Source organism: Peromyscus maniculatus, chromosome 23 (assembly GCF_049852395.1).
Source record: "Peromyscus maniculatus bairdii isolate BWxNUB_F1_BW_parent chromosome 23, HU_Pman_BW_mat_3.1, whole genome shotgun sequence".
Taxonomy (NCBI): domain Eukaryota; kingdom Metazoa; phylum Chordata; class Mammalia; order Rodentia; family Cricetidae; genus Peromyscus; species Peromyscus maniculatus.
The window spans coordinates 39,415,573-39,436,814 of record NC_134874.1 but is presented as its reverse complement, the minus strand read 5'-3'; the positions used below and the strand labels follow the sequence as shown (position 1 = coordinate 39,436,814).

General features: G+C 35.2%; 1 protein-coding gene across 1 annotated transcript; it reads right to left on the bottom strand.

Moving 5' to 3' along the window:
- Positions 1–570: 570 nt before the first annotated feature.
- On the bottom strand, positions 571–18,719 carry LOC143270420 (vomeronasal type-2 receptor 116-like). The gene is made up of 8 exons (XM_076560347.1): positions 18,604–18,719; positions 18,164–18,336; positions 11,551–11,614; positions 8,031–8,322; positions 6,863–7,666; positions 5,898–6,125; positions 4,660–4,783; positions 571–1,499 (listed from the first exon to the last, which is right to left on the bottom strand). Exons 1-8 carry the CDS (start codon positions 18,717–18,719, stop codon positions 571–573), a joined length of 2,730 nt encoding a protein of 909 aa, XP_076416462.1.
- Positions 18,720–21,242: the final 2,523 nt, after the last annotated feature.

The window sequence follows — 21,242 nt, the reverse complement described above, 5'->3', positions numbered from 1 at the left end:
AATGTTTGTATATTTAACATAAACTTTATATAATTGATTTCTTGGGTAAGTATTTGATTAACTGAAATCTGACATTAGTCTACAATTAAAAAATATATTGGTCTCTGTTCTACTCAAATACATAGCTCAATATGCAATTAATAAAGAGAGTAATTCCTTCCTATCAAAATTGTATTAATTTTTTAATATGTGCTTTTCATCATAGAAATAGCATACATGAACTGTAAGCTTGATGAATCCAGGAAACCTATCAAGGGCATAAAAGCACATAGAACTATATGAAATCAAGTGATGTTATAATGTTAAAGCAATGCAGTGTTGAAGAGGTGAAAATACATACACATCTCATTCATCTCTTATTTAGTATAGAGAACACAATATTTTCTTATGAATTCAACTTTCTAATTTAGAGAAATTTGTAAATAATATTAGAATTGAGAGAAGAAAATTGGATCATCAATAAAAGAAATCAAAACATATAAAATTTGAAATCACTATTTTATCTGTGACAACTATAACTTTGGTGGTAGACAAGATGGAAGACTTCTGTATAATTAATAAAAACATGGACTATGCTGTAAAATTGACTTTTCCTTTAAAATGTCCTTTGTTCCTAACATGATGAAGCACATTTCTATGTGGTCTGAACAAAATAATATGGCACTTGGGGACAAAGATGCAACCTAGGAGACCTGCACTGGAAGTCAAAATAGAGAAGACTTCCATGGCCACAGTGATTTTCCCCTTGGTGCTGTGGTAGACAGGAAGGAAGGTGACCCACACACTGAAGAACACCAACATGCTGAAACTGATGAACTTGGCTTCATTGAATGTGTCAGGCAGGTTCCTGGACAGGTAAGCCATAGTGTAGCTCCCAAGTGCCATGGAGCAGAGGTAAGCAAGGACAGAATGAAAGGCAATGGTGGAGCCCTTGTTGCATAGAATAATTATGTGTCCATGTTCAGTGTAAGCATCTGAGTCAATAAAGGGAGGAGAGGTGCTCACCCAAATTCCACAGAGCACAAGTTGGATAAGAGTGCAGACAGGAATGATAAGATTAGTAGACCTGGATATCATTATCCACCTTATCAGTCTTCTTGGAAATGTGATCTTGAAAGCCAGAACCACAGTAACAGTTTTGGCCAAGACTGTGGAGTGAGCCACTGTGAATAAAACTGCAAATGTGTATTGCTGCAGGATACAGGTTGCTGTATTGGGATGGCCAATGAAGAGCAATGGACAGAGAAAACAGAAGATCAGAGTGATGAGCAGAATGTAAGAGAGAGTCTGATTGTTGGCCTTGACAATGGGAGTGTGGTGGTACTTTATAAAGACACCAAGAACACCAGTTGTTAGGGCAGAGAAGCCCAGGGCCAAGTAGGTGAGTGTCAATCCCAAAGGGTCTTCATAAGACAAAAATGTCACTGCTTTCTGGAGGCATTCATTCTGCTCTGTGTTTGCATATTGACTTTCTGGACACCTCACACAATGATCCACATCTACTGAGGAATTAAAGTTATTGTGAGTCTCTGCACAGGTTCTCATTTGATCTCAAGCCACTTCCCAGCACCAGCTCTCTGGCAGTTGCCCACATTTACTTTTCATGTTTGAGACTAAAGTAAACAAGTTTTCAATAGTGATGATTACCATTCAATAGTGGTGATTACCCAATGATATCTAATCAACCATTCCACATCGATACTGACAAGTCTGTACTTTTCACTGTTATATTTAAAAATGTTTTCAATTAAGTGATAATTTGTATTTTTCTTTATATTGTCTTAAATTATTGAATTAAATTACACAAACCTAACTTGATCCTATAATCGCCTCTTTCTGTATTCCCTTGTGTGACTTTTTCATGTGAGTTAAGTAAAAATTACATGCTTTGGTATGTCTTTCTTTTAATGTTTTTCTCAATCCTAATATCAAAACTTATCTATTTACATTGAATTTATTGAATTCTTCAAACTGTTCATTCTCTGATAATTCTTGTGGGAATGAGAATCATTAGATTCTTGAAAGATGGAAAAAATCCCCTTGTGAATCTGTTTAATCATTCCCAGGGAGAAAATATCTGTTGAACAGATAGATATGAAACTCTGGGTTTAGTTTTAGTTGATCATGGGATAAGTTCTGTGATACTTTATCATTTATAATTTGTATGTTTTATCTTGAATTCAAGATATAAATGTCAATCTATTTATTACATATTTTCATTAAAATATTTCCATTTCATACAACTAAAATACTTGATATTTTTGCAAAGTGAAATTTGCAACTTAATTGGTGTTGAAAATTTTAATTAAAAATCTATTGAATTCATCTTTTTGCTAGAGTCTGTAGCATCCTTTATTCCATTACCAGCATTTTATTTGTTTCTTCCAGATGTGCCTTCCTGTTGTGCTCACACTCCCAAGGCAATTTGTCTCTACTATATTCCATGTGTTTATTTATAATGGTTTCTATCAAATGATGAATGATTCATCTGTGCAACTCCACATATTATTTTGTAAATGCACAGGGTACATAAGTCATGATACACATTAAATAAAGATTTAAATATGATTTTTAAAATATAGATACACCTCACTCTATAGGATTTGAGGTTTAGGATTCCTTAATTTCAAATATTTAGCATTTATGTTGTATATTATTCTTTCTTACTTGTAATAATTTAAGTATCTACTTAAACTACAAACATCTAGGTTTGATATTGATGTTTTTAGTTTTCTCCAATGAATAAAATTAGCATGTTCATGAACTTACCATGGCCCTAATGTACACAGAGTACCTATACGCACATTAAGTCTTTGATGATCTGTATAGTCAGTCTCATTATGAATGGTTTAAATTTGGCAAATTAAAGCCACCAAATAATTTGCAAGTTTCTGTCTTTATGAAATAAAGTTAAAACATCTGTGTATTCAGGAAAAACATTGTTACTCAAAGTATTCCAATTAATATATGAAAAATTCTCACTAGACATTAATGTTGAAGAATCCTCATTAGTATCCTCTCCATATTCAACATTGAGTTTGTGTGTGCTTTGAACATTCAGTGTTCTCAATTGTCTCATGCCTATTTTCTTGTCTTTGGATATATTCTGACATAAAGTTCCTCTACTTTGTCCACCTATTCCTGGAAAAGAGAGTCCTTCAAATTTAGTGTCCTGCCTTGTTAAAAGACCAAAGGTTTGCATTTATGCATCACTTATTCACAACAGTATCATTACAGAAGTCATGATGTGCCATTTCACCTAGTTGTCACAAGGCATCATCCCATAATTTACCATCATACCCATAAAATACCTCTATGTTCAATAATGCTTCCATTAACTTGTTTAAAATAGAATCAATTGTATACAATGAATCAGTGAGTACTTATTACATTCTTTAGCTTATGTTAATCAAATTAACACAGAAGTTATACAAATCTAGACTCAAATTCCTGAGACATAGCAACTATTGATTTAAGATAATTGTGTTCAATAAAAGATTCTCATAATAGTTATTGACATACTTCCCTAGTGGTTATATTCTGGTTCACGACATGTTTTAGATATTAAATACCTATGTTACTAAAGCACATCCCACTCCATGGAAGTTAAGGAGCTTGAAGTTTTAGTACTCATATGGATGGAGGATGGAGGAAAAAGGGGAAGAAAAATACCCTTTAAGGGAATGTTGAAAGTTATTTATACTAGAAATCAAAAAGATGAAGGTAGATAAATGGTTCTGTGGTTCAGGATACTATTTCTCTTAAGGAAGACCTAGTTTCAGTTGCAAGCGCCCACAAAAATATCAATGTTATCTGTGCCTCCACCTCCAGGAGTTCTGAAACCCTCTTCTAACTTTCATATGCACTAAGCATGTACATGTGCACATACATGCATGCAGGCCAAACACTCACAGATAAAACAAAAAGAAAAAGAATCTAAAACAATATATTAGAACATATCCACAGGTAAATCAAATATGATCATTCTGATCACATCTGATAAACCTAGAACCATGACTTAAATTATGCAATGAGTGGCATAAGGGTCTGATCTTTAAATATCTGCCAATCATGAACTAAATATGCTTTGAAATGCCAAGAAAATTCAGTATTTATAATGTGTGTTTTTGCATGTGCATGTGTGTGTGCCTATGCAAGTGTGTGCATGTGTGCGTGTGTGCGTGTCTGTGTGTGTGTGTGTGTGTGTGTGTGTCTGTGTGTGTGTGTGTGTTAAATGCCATGGTGAAATAAAGCTGACTATTCTGTGACTGGTAAATTTGTTCTCTGAAAGGAACAATGGCTCCAGTGGATCAAATACATGAATCAAGTATGAGATTCAATGGCCTGAGCACCATTTAAAATGTGGTGGCGCATGCCTTTAATCCCAGCACTCGGGAGGCAGAGGCAGGCAGATCTCTGTGAGTTCGAGGCCAGCTTGGTCTACAAAGCGAGTTCTAGGAAAGGCAAAGCTACATAGAGAAACCCTGTCTCAAAAAATAAAATGTTTTAAAATGATGATAATATGAACCAAATTATTTATACTTATAAGTGAATAAACCACAGGACTTATCCCTAATTTTCCTTCCCAGAACTTATCAGCTTAGAAATTGCAGAACACTGTGGAGAGGTGGGGAATACACCAGTTAGACTGGCACTTACCTGTCTCATTGGAAATCTCATTGTCTGGACAACGAGTACAATCATAGCAGCAGGCAGCCTTGCCCTCCTGGGGTGATTTCCTGAATCCAGGAACACAGCTCTCACTGCACACAGAGTGAGGAAGCTGGGAATTAAATAGTGAAAAGGAAATACTAAGGAGTGTATAGTTTTAAAACAAAAAAATATTATTTCTTAATATTGGACAATGAAATGGCAAGTTTTTATAATTATTCTTTGCACATTCTTGTTTTGATGCTTCTAATTTCAATATAGTATATACATGAAGATCAATGTGTTTAAATAATGGTCTAGAGATAATAGAAATCTGAACAATTGTGAAAATATAAGAGGTTGGGCAAAATAAGAAGTTTGCTAACTGAGTACACGTTTCAATGGGCAACTGTAATGCCATCCTCTTCTTGTTGTATACTTCATGACTGCTCGAGTGAGAGTATCATTGTTTCCCAAGTCATGCTTAATTCACATTTGTTTACTAGACAGGACTCAGAGTTAGTATATAAACTTCTCTCTGTGACTTTCTTTGAGAGATGATCTACATTAAGGTATTTGAAGTGGGAAGACATATTCAATAATTAGGTATTCCATTTCATTGGATGTAGTTAAGGACAGAAAAAAATGAAAAAAGTATGAGAAGAGAGTGTTCACATCTCTCTACTTTCTGACTGAAGATACCACATGACTCACTTTCTCACATTCCTGCCAACATGATTGCCTGAATCATTATGAACTGCTCACACCAAGTGTGAACTATATAAGTCATTGGTTTTAAGTAATGTCAGCCTATTCATTTTTTGTTTTTTGGTTTTTTTTTTTTGGTTGTTTGACAAATTTTTTCTTTTTTCATCAGGAAGATAAGTAATTAACCCATGTACATGAGCCCTCCATGCTACAGTGCATTGCCAGATGCCTGAAAGCAAAATGATCATGTCCTGATATTTCCTAATCTGGGAGTCAAATTACTACTCATGACAGGTGGTTTCAGGTCAGGAAAGAAAACTTAATAAATAGACACTGTATTTATTATTGGGAAATGTGTCCAAAGATAAAAGTATGGAAAAACAATCAATCACATTTTGTATAAGGCAACAAAAACTTTCTCAAATGTCAGTAGTTTGGGGCACGCAGATGGGCATTCAGTAAGGAACCAACAATCTTACATCCACAAACAAATCTCTATTGACATAAGGATCAAAAAAATGAGATAAGATCCAGCCCACCTCTGGAAATCTTATACCCCACTGTATCATATGGTCAGAGAGAAACAGTTCTTGGCCCTGTGGAGCATTTGGAGAAAATGTTCCAACTTTTATCTTTTGTCTGAGACCATCTGGAAAATTCCAGAGGTTGAGAATATCATATTCTGCATCTAATCTCCTTTGTGAATCCAAAACCATAAGTTTTTCAGCACCATTTTTGAAATGGATATTCTTGAGAAAAGGATGTAGCTAAAAGAAATGCAGAACTTTATGATTAATTTATTCCCACAAAGGCTCAACAGAATCCAATGAAGTTATAGGTCTCAGTGACCCAAATCCCTGACATTAATTGCAAGCTATACCAAGCTATCAACATTTTAATGGATGAAGAATTAAAATGAATATATCATGTTTCTAGACTGTTATTTCAAAAGAAAGAATTCACACACACTTATACAATAACAAGTAGACAAACAAAAATATTTACTCCATGAATGTTGATTCATGCAAATACCAAAACCTTGAAATTCAAATATTTAAGTAATCTACTCAAAGTTTCAAGGTGTAATTTGGGGCGTTTAAATCCAAAATGTAATAAAATGGTCAGTTAAGACTTTCACCCATAGATTCAGAATTTAAACTTTAAGGATGTAATAGCATTTGACATTTTACGATCTAATTCTCCTATTTCTGTTCTGAAATATGCTTAAATTAATGGGGTTTCAATTGAGGATAGCAAGATTCTGATGTTAATTGTAACACAAAATAAATGATGAGATACATACATTTAAATATTCTTATTACCACTCATTAATCGTGAACAATAACACACGTGTCCACAAAGACTTCTAGATGATAAATTTTATACAGTCTCTCAGGTGCTTTTTTGTATAAAACCTGCCACTGTATACAATCATGTAGTGTGTTCCTTAGAAACCTCCCTATGTCACAGGGCTATGTATAAAATATACAGGAAGAGAAATTACCTCCCAAGGGTAGGTATTTACTGCCCCATTGCTATGATGGTGGATTTCTACTTGTTTGACAGTCATCTCATGGAGACTGTGAGCCACAGCATATACAGAATTATATACATTGTAACTCTCTTCACTCATGTCCATTTCCAAAGCATTTCCAGGCAACATTTCCAAAGAAGCATTGGGTAGACAGTTAACCAAACTTTTACAATCAGGTCCAGAAAAAGAGCAATTGAAATATGTGTTCCAAAGAAGAGCAAGGATATGATCTCCTGGATATTTGGAAGGGTTGTATGTCTGGATAAACTTCCTAAAATCAGGAATCTCAGCATGGGGATGTGCAAAAATGAGACTACCATGGAATGGATCAAATATGAAATAAGGAACATCAGTAGTTACATCCCATTGTGACTTTATGATCCAGACTTTCCAAGCACTTGAATGTATACTTATATATATTATTATAGCATATAAAGATTTAGTGACATCATAAATGATAACCACATTTGCAGATGATTTCAGGATCTGTGGATGCATTGTTCTGGATTTAAAGTCAGAGTTCATCCAGTTGAATGGAATCATTTCTACAAAAGCTATACACACTCTGTTTCTATCCATCTCTCCTCTCAAGTTGGATAGAATCTCAGCTGCATTGTGGTCATCTATGAGAACCAGTCCCACCCAGGTCCAGCTGAAATGAACCATCAAAATCACAATGCCATGTGACAGAAATGTGTCCCTGGGTGCTGTCTGGTAGAGAGAAGAAAATTGGCCTCTGTCACTTAGGATAATGTCAAATCGCCCAAAAGTAATCTAAAGAAAATTTCAAATAGGAAACAAGAGTGAAAAGATTGACATAGAATACAGTCTTAAACCTGAGGTGACACTTTGGATTGGTATAGACTAACTTATGCTCATGGTATTTTAAACTCCCATCCTTTCTCTGAAGACATTTATGAAGAATTTGTCACAAGAAACAGAGTTTTCTAAACACTGACTATAAGCTCCACCCTCTTTCTCTTCTCTCTCGTAAGCAAAGTATATAAGGACATAAACAAATGCCTGATTTATTCTCCAATAGATGAAAGCCACAGGCTTACTTCTTCACATTTGAAAACACCTGAAATGTCTCTAGTTTAATATGAGTTTCTTGTTGTCTCACAGCCATGTCCCTCACCTGTGGATATTTGTAAAGATTCAGTAGTCTCCCAATTTGTATAGACGTTTCCCATGATGTTTCTGTAAGTAAGGCAGCAGGTTTGTTCTCCCTTCTACATGTGTAATTGGGGATATTTATTCTCATTCCTATGAGGAAAAGTAAAGTTTCCCGCATAATATCCAGGTGATTGTTTATTACATTATATAGCTCAAATCCTAGAGATGTGTTGGGTAGGATATGAGTGTTCCTGTTGATCTCCTCAATGGCAAATATGAAGGCCAAAGTAAACTGGTAGCTCCTCAATTTGAACCTGGAGAGAAAGATTGTCAATACTTATGATGGGGACTCACATCATATCTTTTGGTAAGATGTTGGGCCACATCCTCATGATATAGTAACAATGGCCTTTATACTGTCACTATTATATATCTACAAACAATTTTTTGTCATCAATTTAATGGTTATAGTTTTAATGTCATGGTATATATGGTTAGTGATGTTTTAATTAACTAAAAGCCTCAGGTGTATCTAAAATTTCTGGCCTGGAACATTAACCTGGACTGATATAAACCTTGGAATCTCTAGTATGGGAAAACGCAAACATAATTCTTTGATGCTTTAGTGAAATAACCAGGAAAGGGACACTTACATCCTTTAAGGTTCCCCTGTTCTGTACAAAAAAAACTTCAAGGCTTCCACACCACATTCACTCTGTCTGTATATAGATGGAGACTGCAGCCTTTCAGTTCTTCTGATTAAAGATCAATGACGCTTATGGGGATGTCTGCCTGTGTCACATGCATCAACCCCAAGCAATCTTGGATATGAACCTGGCAGGGGTTATAGCTTCCCACACCCATGCACATCTCTTCCTCTCTCCCATTGCCATCTCCCCTCTCCTTTCTAAGAGCCATATAATGAAGAGCAGAATGTGCATGAGTTTGAATGTATTGAGTTTCCTGTATTTTAACAGCCTACAGTCATGACTTAAATCCTCTTGGGTACTTTGTGCTACTTGTTTTATTTTCCTCTGTTGCCTGCCTCTTTCTTTATTCTTTCACTATGTTCTTACCTCCCACACAAAGTGAATTACACAACATCTTTGAAAGCCCTGATAATAGATGAAATTATATTACTCTGAAGCTGAGTTCATTTTGAAAAGAAAATATGACCTGGTTTATTGAACACATGACTTGAGGATCTTCATTAAATGGGAACAACTATATAACTTGGCTACTAACATTGCTAATGGTATGATAAAGAATGCATATGTCATGTGACTTCTACACCATCTTGGTACATGTGACCACTTTGGACAGTCCAAAATGGTGGCCACTGTGTCACAGTCCCACAGTGACTAACTCTGTTTCATCACTCTCTCATCAGAAATACCTTATTTATTTTCTGTAAGTATCCCTCATGAATTCATGGGTTCTCTATGGAGAACATTGGTGAGAAGGAAACTTGGTGTCATTGAGAGAGAAGAGACAGATTTTACTTAAGGTCTCCGCATTGATAGAATATTCTCACAGTACATAGGAAATGTATTTGATAAACCTCCTATGTCTCGTGGTCTGTTCGTTTGGATACTAATCACACCAAAAGGAGTTATCATTGTGTATTCATTTGGCAAAGGGTGAAACTGCAATGGCTAACTTTGGTTATCTACATCACTATGTATAATCTGAACCTTAGAGGTAGCGAAACAGTCTTTTAATCCAGTTATTTAAGACACGTATGTAATCTGGAACTTTAGGCAGGAAGACACACATTTAATGCAGTTCATATATGATGGAAGCCTATATAAGGACACGAGAGAAGGAAACTTTGATTTCTGTCTGCTTGCTACCACCTCACTACCAAGTCCATTCTTTCACTGGAATTACATCTCCTGGATTCCAGAATATATATCATGATATGTGGCTTTGAAATTTCTAATCCTGGGACTTACCTTTATCCTCTACGTCATGTATTCAAAGTACTATATATATATATACATATATATATATACATGCAAATGTGAAAAGTTAAAAAAAATCCACTGAGTAGTAATACACACAATAATACTGACAATAGAGATAAAATAAATCTTAATGTGTAGAATAAAAATAAAACAAACCTTGTAAAATGAAAAAAATTTGTAGAATTTGAAAACTAAAGTATTCATGCTATAATAATATTTATCCACAAATTCAAGAAACATACACACACACACACACACACACACACACACATGTATTTGAAGTATTAGAAAAGAAAAGAAAATTTTCTCATCATGAAGAAATGGTTAATATTTTGTAGAAATGCGTATCTAGTTATGTAAACATATTGTAATAAATTTAATTTTATACTGAAAAATTAAATAAAAAAATAAGATTAAAAATGTTTTTAAATTACAAAACCAAACAATAACTAAAAGCAAAAAATTGATAAGAATATTATTCACAGATATAGAAAATCTCCATGACTGAATGTAGAGTTTTCTGGAGGCCAGAATTGGAATACTGTTTCATATGTCATTTTATTTCTATTTTGGAAATTTGATGAGCCTCCAAAACAATTTCCCTAATATCTCTGTACATCTCAATGCACACCAATATCAAATAATGATTTCTGTTTGCCAACAGACTTTCAAATACACATGGTTAGATTTCTTGATGATAATCACTATCCTGGGGTAAGCTTGTACTTCTAGGTAGTTGTAATTATATTTACACATCAATGGTACAGCCAAACATTTTTTAGGCAAGGAGGAAAATGGACAGTTGAGGACAAAGATCCTATACAACAAAGGCAGCTGACAGGCTGGGTATCAACAGGCAGTAGAGTGAAAAGCAACCATTTTCCTACAACTTGTATAGGAATCAATTAAAAATGATCACAGTCCTTAGCTTAAATATGAAACACTGAATGTGATAGGAGAATACACAGTTAATAATTGTCAAGACATTAGTGTAGGCAAGAACTTACTGAAGAGAATGCCAGTGTTACACAAATTAGCCTCAGATATGAAAAGAAGGGATCACACAAAATGAATATGGAACTACAAAATATTATTCCCTACAACAAAGAAAACTTTAATCAGAACACTGTATAATAGGAGAAAACACATTCCATTTGTTCTTTAGTTCATGGACTAATGTCAAATATTTTCAGATAACTGAAGGAGTTTTAAATCAAGGTAAAACAGCCTCCAACCAGCAAATCGGTAATGACATGAACTAATCTTGTACCAAAGAAAAACTCATACAGCTAGCACCTACAAAGTTTTAACATCATTGATCATTAAGTACACATAAAAATAAAATAACATATTAAGCATTGATTGTTTCCAGTAGAGCAAAACAAAGATACATGAGCAAAGGAGAAACAGAACAAAATGTCCACTGTGGATTTCTGAATGTTTTTCAATTCACATCATTTCCATTAAAAAATCAAAGGAGATAGAATATGTTAGAAATTCACTTAAAAGGATAACATGAAAGACTGGAAAAAATGGGTGGTTAATCCATTGATATTTTAGGGAACTTTAAGTGACATGCAGATCACATTATTAATGAAGGTAAATGGAATAGTAGAATTGAAGTACTTATATTTGTAGACTGTGGGTATACAAGAAAAAAATGAATAGTGAAATTAAAAATGGAAAGTTTTGATCAGTCTTGAACTTCACATTTTTATTTTCACAAAAAGAAATATGAACCTATTTGAAAGGAATTGTGAGAAATTTTAGAATAGCCACAAAGCAAATCTTTGTCCTGTAACATGAAATACATTTATTAGGAAGAAAGCACCTAATTAGAAACATTATGATGTCCAAACTATCAAGGAATATATTCTCCATGAAACTGAAAACCTTCTGTAAGAGAAAGGACACTGTCAAAAGCACAAAACTGCAGTCTACAGAATGGGAAAAGATCTTAACCAACTACATATCTGACAGAGGGCTGATATCCAAAATATACTAAAATCAAGAAACTAAACATTAGGAAACCAAATAATCCAATTAAAAAATGGGGTACAGACCTAAACAGAGGTGCTCAACAGAAGAATCTCAAATGGCAGAGAATCACTTAAAGTAATGTTTAACATCCTTAGACATGAGGCAAATGCAAATAAAAAGAACACTGGTCTTCCATCTTACACATTTCAAAATGGCTAAGATCAAAAATTCCAGTGACAGTTCATGTTGGTGAGAATATGGAACTAGGGGAACACTCCTACAATAATGGTGGGAATGAAAACTTGTGCAGCAGCTTTGGAAATCAATATGTTGGTTTCTCAGGAAATTAAATATAGATGTAGATCAAGACCCAGCTTTACGACTCCTGGAAAATACACCCAAAGGATGCTCTAACATATCACAATGGTTTTTGTCCAACTCTGTTCATAGCAGCTTTATTTGTACTAGCCGTGAACTAGAAAAGAACCTAGATGCTTTTCAACTGGTGAGTGTATGAATAAATTGTGGCACATTAACACAATGAAGTATTACTCACTTTTTAAAAAAATAACGTCATGAAATTTGGTGGCAAATGGATGGAACCAGAAAAGGTCATCCTGGGTGAGATAACCCGGACTCAGAAACACAAACATGGTATGTACTCACTTATAAGTGGATATTAGCTATAAATAGAACTACACTACAATTAACAGACCCATAGAAGCTAAGTAACAAGGGGGGATCATCCGATGGGAGAGAAGGTTGCATGTTTCAGTTTCTCAACACAACAGATCTACTTGTAATTGCATTGTTCAAATGCCATATTGACTTGTCATGTAAGCTTTACCTTTAAGTGAATGTTAAAAATGATGCTCATAGATGAGTAGAGAGATTCTCTGTTTGAAGTCTCTTAGGATATTGTGGTCCACTCATAAAATACATTTAAAAAATCTACCTGACAAGGAAACTAGCTATCCTGCTCATATGAATTAATATACATTAATCTGAAAGGAAATACTTACTTGTAATATGTATATATACCTAGTATAACTATATATATATATATATATATATATATATATATATATATATATAAAACTTATTTTTTTTAAAATTAGGACTGCATGAAAGTAAAATAAAATTAGAAATTAAGACACAAAAATATTAATGTGATGAATATATTCCTGGCCACACAATCCATGTACTTTTTGTTACGATTATGAGAAAGAAAATACCTATGTGCATACAATCAAAATGTGAGGAAAATCAAGCATGAGAGGAAAATGCAATTCAAACCCACATTCCACATAAGGGAACATAGGCACATTCCTGCAAATGGATTTCTGTCACCACATTTGCTGTGTCTATTTCAGACTAAGCTGTCAATGCATACTTATATCTATCAACTTTGCCTCCCTGATCATTTTTCCTGCTCTATATCCCCAGGACTGATGAATTAGCACTGCATCCAGGTTTCAGCAAAAACACAATTGTATCAGCACTTCATAAATGTATCTATTTTCTTAATTGTCCATCTGCTGACTCTTCCCCTATACGTTGTTTCTGCATTTCCATTTTCCAGGGTTTTGTTCTAAATTGAACACAAGCCATCTTCCTCCATTTCAGACCTTAATAAGTGGATTCTATGGCTTCAGAAATGTCTGCATGGAGTAAAACAAATCCCACATCCTTCACAAAGAATCCTGCTTAGACATTCTCTCCAGCAGAGTCCACTCAGTGCTACTGCCATTGTCTTCCATGGCCTCTAATCCAACTGGCATCAAACTAAGATAAAACCAGCAGAGGTCACCAACAATATCTATGTGTCTTGAAGAACAGATGTAAATAATTAGAAAAACTGGAATGAAATGGAGAGTATGGTACAAGATTGACAGAATCTAAAAGATTACTAATCAGATTTATACACAAAAATTGTATTTCATTTTGAAATCATTTTAACAGATGAGGTCCCAAAACCAAGTTCTCATATTCTGACTTCCAAAACAGCAGCAGCTAACAAAGGCAGTCCCTGTCACTCTATCATCATATGAAGACTCTGTAGTCACTGCAATTAATAGCATTACATATTCTCAAAGGGAAAAAACTACACTTTAACAACTGCCTAAAACAATGTGTTAACTTTTGAAAATCATTGTCTCTGTGGAGAAAGCCATGAACAACGAAAGGCAAGGCAGAGGAATGTAGAGACATTCAGAGTACCAACTTTACTAAATAACATGAAGTAAAACACACTCTTCTTTCTTTGAGGGATGAAAAAGGTAACAGGAGGAAGACACACCTGGAAAAGAGTTCTGTGTATACAGGAGAGGGAATGCCAGGATGGGAAATGAAAGTTAAATTCATGTGAATGCAAACTTAGTTGAAGACAATGAAATCCGAATTCTGAAAAGGAATAAATTTTAAAAGCACTTACTGTATTGCCTTTTCTTCTTCACATCTAGAATCATATATATCCATGCAGTAATAATTAACAAGTGAAAAAAGTGCAGCAATCGTCACATTCCCATCACTATGTAAAGGACGTTGTGCTTTGGAATCGCACTGAAAAGCATCATACGAGTAAAAAGGAACAAGAGCCTGCAGGAGCAAGAAAAGAAAAATCCAAGAGAACATCATAAAATACAAGTGTCTACCACAGTGTAACACAGATTCCAATGTGTTCAGCAGCTACTTATAGAGCTCAAGTATTTGTGAGCACAAGAGTTTGTACTGGTTTTGGTGACTGACATCATTACTTTAATCACAGATATTTTTGACAAGCCTCTTTTACATTCCATGGAGAATTGTAGACAATTTTCTTCCCTGAGACTTCCCATCTGAGACCCTGCACTCAGGATAAAAACAAGTTTCAAAACTCATTTGGGATCTTCTTTTTCCACACGCCCCATGACTTCATCTAGGAAGACAGACCAGCAAGACCCCAGTGATGACTCCACTTGAATGGACTTGGCAAGAGCACTCTATCACAAAAGTTACATGAGACAGTGACTCGGGATGATGCAAAGACCTTGCAAGGGAGGAGATGAGAAGGAAAACATTCTGGAAAATGTCCCAACCAGATATAGTTCAATGAAAATCAGTAGGACATCCTGCTTTTTAAAACTGATTATTCCCTATGCCAATCTATCATGTTAATGACCTGGGGGAATCTAAAAACACTTTTTCTGCAAACCTTGCATGTTTGCATAACAAAATTTCTTCCATGTCCCCCTATACTTCAAAAGTTCTCTGTGTCAACACTGGAAAACTGATAGGCTGAATTCACTAATTCCAAAAAATGGCTCAATCAATGGTGAGATTTTGATTTGTTTACTTTTTGAACTCAGACTTACTGTGCTTTATTTGTTTTTTCAATGATGAATCATTCTTTAATATAAAATCCCAATCATTCCCTACATCCAGAGAAAAGATTCAGATACTATGTTTTCTTTAATGTGAAGTATTGAGTATACCCCTTCCATTCTCTCCAAATAAATAAATAAACAAACAAGAGCTTATATACAACATACATCATGTATAAAGTGTTCCTTCTTAATGTTTTAAATGAAGTTAACTTAGGAGTAGAAAGTGCCATGACTGTAAATTTAATTTCACGTGTGCATATATACACAATATGTTAGCCATAACTTCACATAGGTTCCATTCCATTACTTTATGCAACCTTAGTGGCTAAGTTGAATATAGCTGCTAGCTTCTAACCTAATAATCCCACACACTTCAATATTTATCTGTGAATAAAGAGCAAGTTCTGAAAACAATTACATTTACTGATTGTCACAGGGGCCTGCAGTTTCATTATCTTGACAAAGGTTATATATGACTCTAAATTTTTGTCTCACAGATGGCTCTGTTAAGCCTCTAAACACTGATACATATGACTTTCGATTGAAAATGTGTAATTTCATGAGGTGATCAGTGTGGATAAGGTCATTATTGTTGGACCTCATATGGCTGGAAAGACCAATTGCCAAGATGGAGAACATGGAAAAGAGAATTGCTGAGATATCATGATCTGACTCTCAGGGAAACCTAGTCACTTTTATTCAGATGTTCAGAGAATCAGCAGATCCAGGGAAACCTTCAGCTTGAATTTCTGTGTTTCAGGTAGTCGGAGAATATAGTTCTCATGTGTTAAACTCTCATATTTGGTTCCGTTTTACAGCATTAACAGAAAAATGCACTGTGTATAGATGGGTGGGCTGGTTCAAATCTTTTCAACAAACTGTCTCCTTGGTAACTCAGAACAAGCCGTTCAGTTCTTCTATGTGACTGCCACAGATTTGTTCTCATTTTTATTTTATTGTCTGATACTTGGGATTTCATATTATCACTAGGCCTTATGATCCCCTTCTGTGATCTGCCACATGTATGTGTAATTTACAATTCATATGTCAGTATGATGGAAATCAAAACACCTTACCTTATCATTAGAGTGGGGAGAAAAATGTGGAAATTGAACAAAGTGGACATTGATATCAGAGAGATCATAAAAATTGAGATGCAGAAAAATGACCTTGAGTCAGGCTGTATCTGAGTTCACATTACTTTTTATTTTTTAAATTTCTATTATTAAGAAATTTTCTATTCATTTTGCATACCAATCACAGATCCCCCTTTTCTCCCTCCTCCCATCCTCCAGCCTTCCCTCCCAACCCACCCCTCATTCCTAACACGTCCAAAGCAAGGTCTCACATGGGTGGTCAACAAATCCTGGTTTATTCAGTTAAGGCAGGTCCAAGCCCCTCCCCACCACACTAAGGCTGCACAAGGTGTCCCACCATAAGCACTGGACTCCAAAAACCTCACTCATGTACCAGGGACAGATACTGAACCCACTGTGTGTGGGTTTCCCAAACAGTTCAAGCTAAACAACTGTCTCACTTATCCAGAGGGCCTAGTCCAGTCCAATGAAGGCTCCACATCTATTGGTCCACAGTCCATGATTTTCCACTACGTTGGCTGGCCATCTCTGTGCATTTTCCCATTATGATCTCTATGTCCCTTGCTTATACAATCCCTCCTCTCTCTCATCAATTGGACACCCGCAGCTCGGCCTGATGCCCCACTATGGATCTCTGCATCTGTTTCCCTAAGTTACCAGATGAAGACTCTATGATGACACTTAGGATATTCACTAATCTGATTACTGGAGTAGGCCAGTTCAGGCATCCTTTCAACTATTGCAAGTAGTATCAGTATACATACTAATTCATAAGTGGATACTAGATGTAAAGCAAAGGATAACCAGACTACAACCCATAGCTCCAGAGTAGATAGCTAACAAGGAGGACCCAAAGAGGGATGCATAGAGAGCCCAACAAAAAAGAAATAGATGGAGGTGCAAATGAAATAGGTACAGGTGCAAATGGGGTGCAAATGGGGTGAGGGTGGGTAATTGAGGGCAAGGGATAGGGGATGAGAAGATAAGGAAATGGGAGGTTTGAGCTGGAACAAGGACAGAGTGGGAGAGCAAGGAAATAGATACCATGATAAATGAAGACCCCACCTTAGACTACATTGTATTTTAATAATTTATAAAGTAATGAGTTCACTTAGAATATTTCTACAGGAGATTGGATTTTTTTGTTCTACTTCCCATTTTCTAACTTCTAGATATCCTTGCTGTATACTTCTGCCTCATTCAAACCACTTCCTTCCACTTTAAATGTGTCCTGTGTCCAGTTCATTTTTTAACACTGTGCACTCTACTCTATGGGAAACTCTTTCTTCTGCAATCAGAATTGCTTACTTACCATTTATCCCTTTGAACTTTAAATAAGAACATCTCTTATACAGAAGCAAGATTTGGGGGAGATTTTCAGAATTGTGTTAACTCAGGTTCTCTGGGTATTATTTCTAAATTAGATGTTATTTCTCACATCAGGAACTTAAATTCTGGTATTTTACAAGTTTCTTGGACAACACTGGAAATAAACTCAGAAATTTGTATCCCATGAAAAGTGTTAACATCTGTTTAGGCGCTCTGTTGCTCTTCAGAGAAGCATTCAGACATATGGAAACTTCACAAATGAAGTGTGTGTGTGTGTGTGTGTGTGTGTGTGTGTGTGTGTGTGTTGACTTACATGTATTTTAGGTATATTTATATAGAGAGTTAATAGTGTGATTCTTATTGAAATTGTCACATTTCCTCTCATTTACCTTCCCTTCTTTCCCCTTATGTATTTACCTCCCTCTCTATCCCAACTAAAGTCACCCCATCCCATTTTGTCATATCCCATTAAGATCACTAGTGTACTGCACTTCCTCTTCATTTCCCATACACACCCTGCTGTGGTTGCTTTCTCTTTTCCTGATTTCTCAATTGCTTCAGGTCCTGAATTCATATCTGAAGATGTGGAGCTAAGACCCAAAGAAAAGGATATTGAACATAGTAGTACAGGATGTGATTAAATACAGAAGACACTCAATTTGAACCCCATCACAGTTTTGACAAAAAGCCCAAAGTCCAGACACTTTCAGAAGTTAATTTGAATAGGTGAGAGACAAGTCATCAAAATACCACAGGCTGGAAAAACAAAAGGTAAGCAAACACATAAAAACAGAATAATATTATTGTAATCAGGATATACCAAACTCTCAATTAAATATCAAAAATACTAACATTACCATTGCATGGAACTCATGATCAACTGGGCCAAAAAGATGTCACAGCAAAGGGAGATATGAAGCCAACACTTTATCATCTGTTTCTGTGAAGGATTATTTTCCGGTTCTTGAATCATGATGCGCAAAATGCTGGGTGAATCTCTGAAGATATATCCAAATTGATTCACTGAGCAAAAATAAGCCACTATGTAGCAGTCCATTCTAGTCCGTCCACCAGCCCTTAGATAATAAGACAGAGATTCATTAATTATGAAAGTTCAGCCTATAACTTAGGCTTATCTTAACTAGTTCTTATACCTTAAATTAAACCCATTTCTACTAATCTACATACTTCCACATAGTTTGTGGCTGCTACCTCTCTTCTTCATGTATTGCTTGTTCTGATTCCTGGTGTCTCTTTCCTCATCCTAGAACCAGTAGCACATGCAAACTCTGGTCCTGGCACTTTCCTTCCTGTCCATCTTCTCTATCCAAATTGCTGGCTCATCTGAGGCGAATTCCACTCAGCTAGTCACTGGTTCCACCCCTTGATTCAAGGTATAACTTTATTGGGTAGTCTCAGGAGTGTCTGAATGTGATCAAAACATCTCACAATACTAACTCATGACTTCATGCATTGTATTTTCAATTACTTAAGACAACACAAGTGAAGCCAACACTATTACCTATTCTCTTTAAGCTTCTTATTTCCAAATTTGTTTTTACAATGTCATCTCCATTATACTCAAGTATTTATTTTCCAAACAAATAGGTGTTACATGCCAAACTGCAAAAATAGTGATCTCATACTTAATTAGGATGTAAAGAAGCTTCTCTTTGGAGCAGATAATGACTAATACAGAGACAAAAATGAGCAATGTATATTCTGTATTGTGGAGAATGATCAGTCTTAAGTGGGACATTTACTTCACGTCAACTCCTACAAGGATTCTGGATCCTTGTGAAAGAGTGGAAAATTGTCAGAGTCAGTGGCTATGATTTACTATAAGAAACTATTTCTTGGTGCACAAGAAAGCAGTTGAACATATGAACTCACATTAAGTGTGACAATATGCACAGGCCTATTGCAACCACAGAGAGGACTAAATCCATGTATTAAGATGGGAGATAGCAAGGAAGATCTGCTACTCACTGAGGAATTACAGGCTTTTGACATTTGATACATACTTACCAAGAAGAAATACAATTTTTTAAGCAAAATATCTTTGATATCTCTACAGCATTCCAGAGGATTAGCAAAGAATCCAGACATCTATGGACAAGCCTTATATACTTCATGTTTGAAACTTAGGGCATAAAGTTAAGCTGATAACTATAGGGGTTAAATCTAGAGTCCCTAGATTGTGGGGAAAAATCATCAAAACCCACTAACAAAATTCACAAAGAACTAATAAAAATAAATAAGGAATGCCTTGACCTTTGGTCAAACTTGGTGAATTAAAGATGCAGGCAAAGTTATTGCAAAGCTCCTGGTTTTGGTAAAGAGAGTAATATCCCTATACAGAAAACATACACTGTACACAGTGGAAATATTTAGGACCTCCATGGAGCAAAACAAATCTCTCTCACTGTCATCCCACAAGTAAACACACAGAGGCTTTTACTAATTAAAATTGTATGGCCATAGCAAGCTTCTACCTAGCTAGCTCTATATCTTAAATTAGCCCATAATTATTATTTCAATTTGATCCATGTGTGTTTTTGCCTCTTATTTTACCATATTCGGTTGTATAGTACTCCCTTGAATTAGAATCTTACATGGTTTAAATTTATTGCTTCAGATTTCCTGCAGTGTATGTACTCCACATGTTCATGAAATTATCATGTATCTAACGCATACAAAGCATCCATACACTAGGTAATTTTTTCCTGATTTGAATTGTCCAACTCAATATATTAAAAAAAACAAATATTGAAATCATGTTTTGCCTTTTGTGGGTCAGGGTAATTGTACAAAACAAATGAATAATGCACCACTTGAAATCATGGAAATGTTCAAAGACAATAGCTATCCAAAATATTCAAATGATTATACAAATAATCTAATTAGGCACATAAATATTACTGATGAGGAATTATCTTTAGTTCTATCCTTTTCAGCATTGTGTCTCTATGCCCATTATCACACTCTCTGGTTATAGTTACCTTGTGACTATTTATGTTCCTTGAATGTGTTTTGATATAGATTTCAGCTACTGTTGCACCTCTTAACCTGGAAATAATGTTCCCTCCACTTCAGTATCCAGATGTGTTGTGAACAAAAGTATGGGTAACGTTATTACCCTGTAATATTGCAAGAACCGAAACTGCAATATCCTCTACTTCTCAATAGAAATTATCTCACAATCATGCAATCATTGCATCTTATATAAAACATGCTATGTTTCATAAAATGCTTTTACACAAAAATTTGGAGGTGTTTATGAGGTTTGTATTAATGAAGTAGTGATATTTAGCCAATCCTTTCTATCCAATGCAGCTCAAGTTCATCATAACAATGTCAATGGTGAAACAACTCTAATTCTACTTCATAAAATCATAGGCAAATATTGATTTTTTTCAATATTTTCTGGTCTATGATTGTGTCTCTTGATACATGGGAAGTTCCTCCCATAATTCTCTTGTCTATATTGTTTTTG

Excerpts from the sequence above, each read along its gene's own strand:
- LOC143270420 (XM_076560347.1), bottom strand. The coding sequence starts at position 18,719 with ATGATTCAAGAACCGGAAAATAATCCTTCACAGAAACAGATGATAAAG. Across the intron at positions 6,126-6,862 it reads TAAATACCTACCCTTGGGAG|CTACATCCTTTTCTCAAGAA; the intron begins GTAATTTCTCTT and ends CATTTCTTTTAG. Across the intron at positions 1,500-4,659 it reads TGAGATTTCCAATGAGACAG|ATGTGGATCATTGTGTGAGG; the intron begins GTAAGTGCCAGT and ends ATTCCTCAGTAG.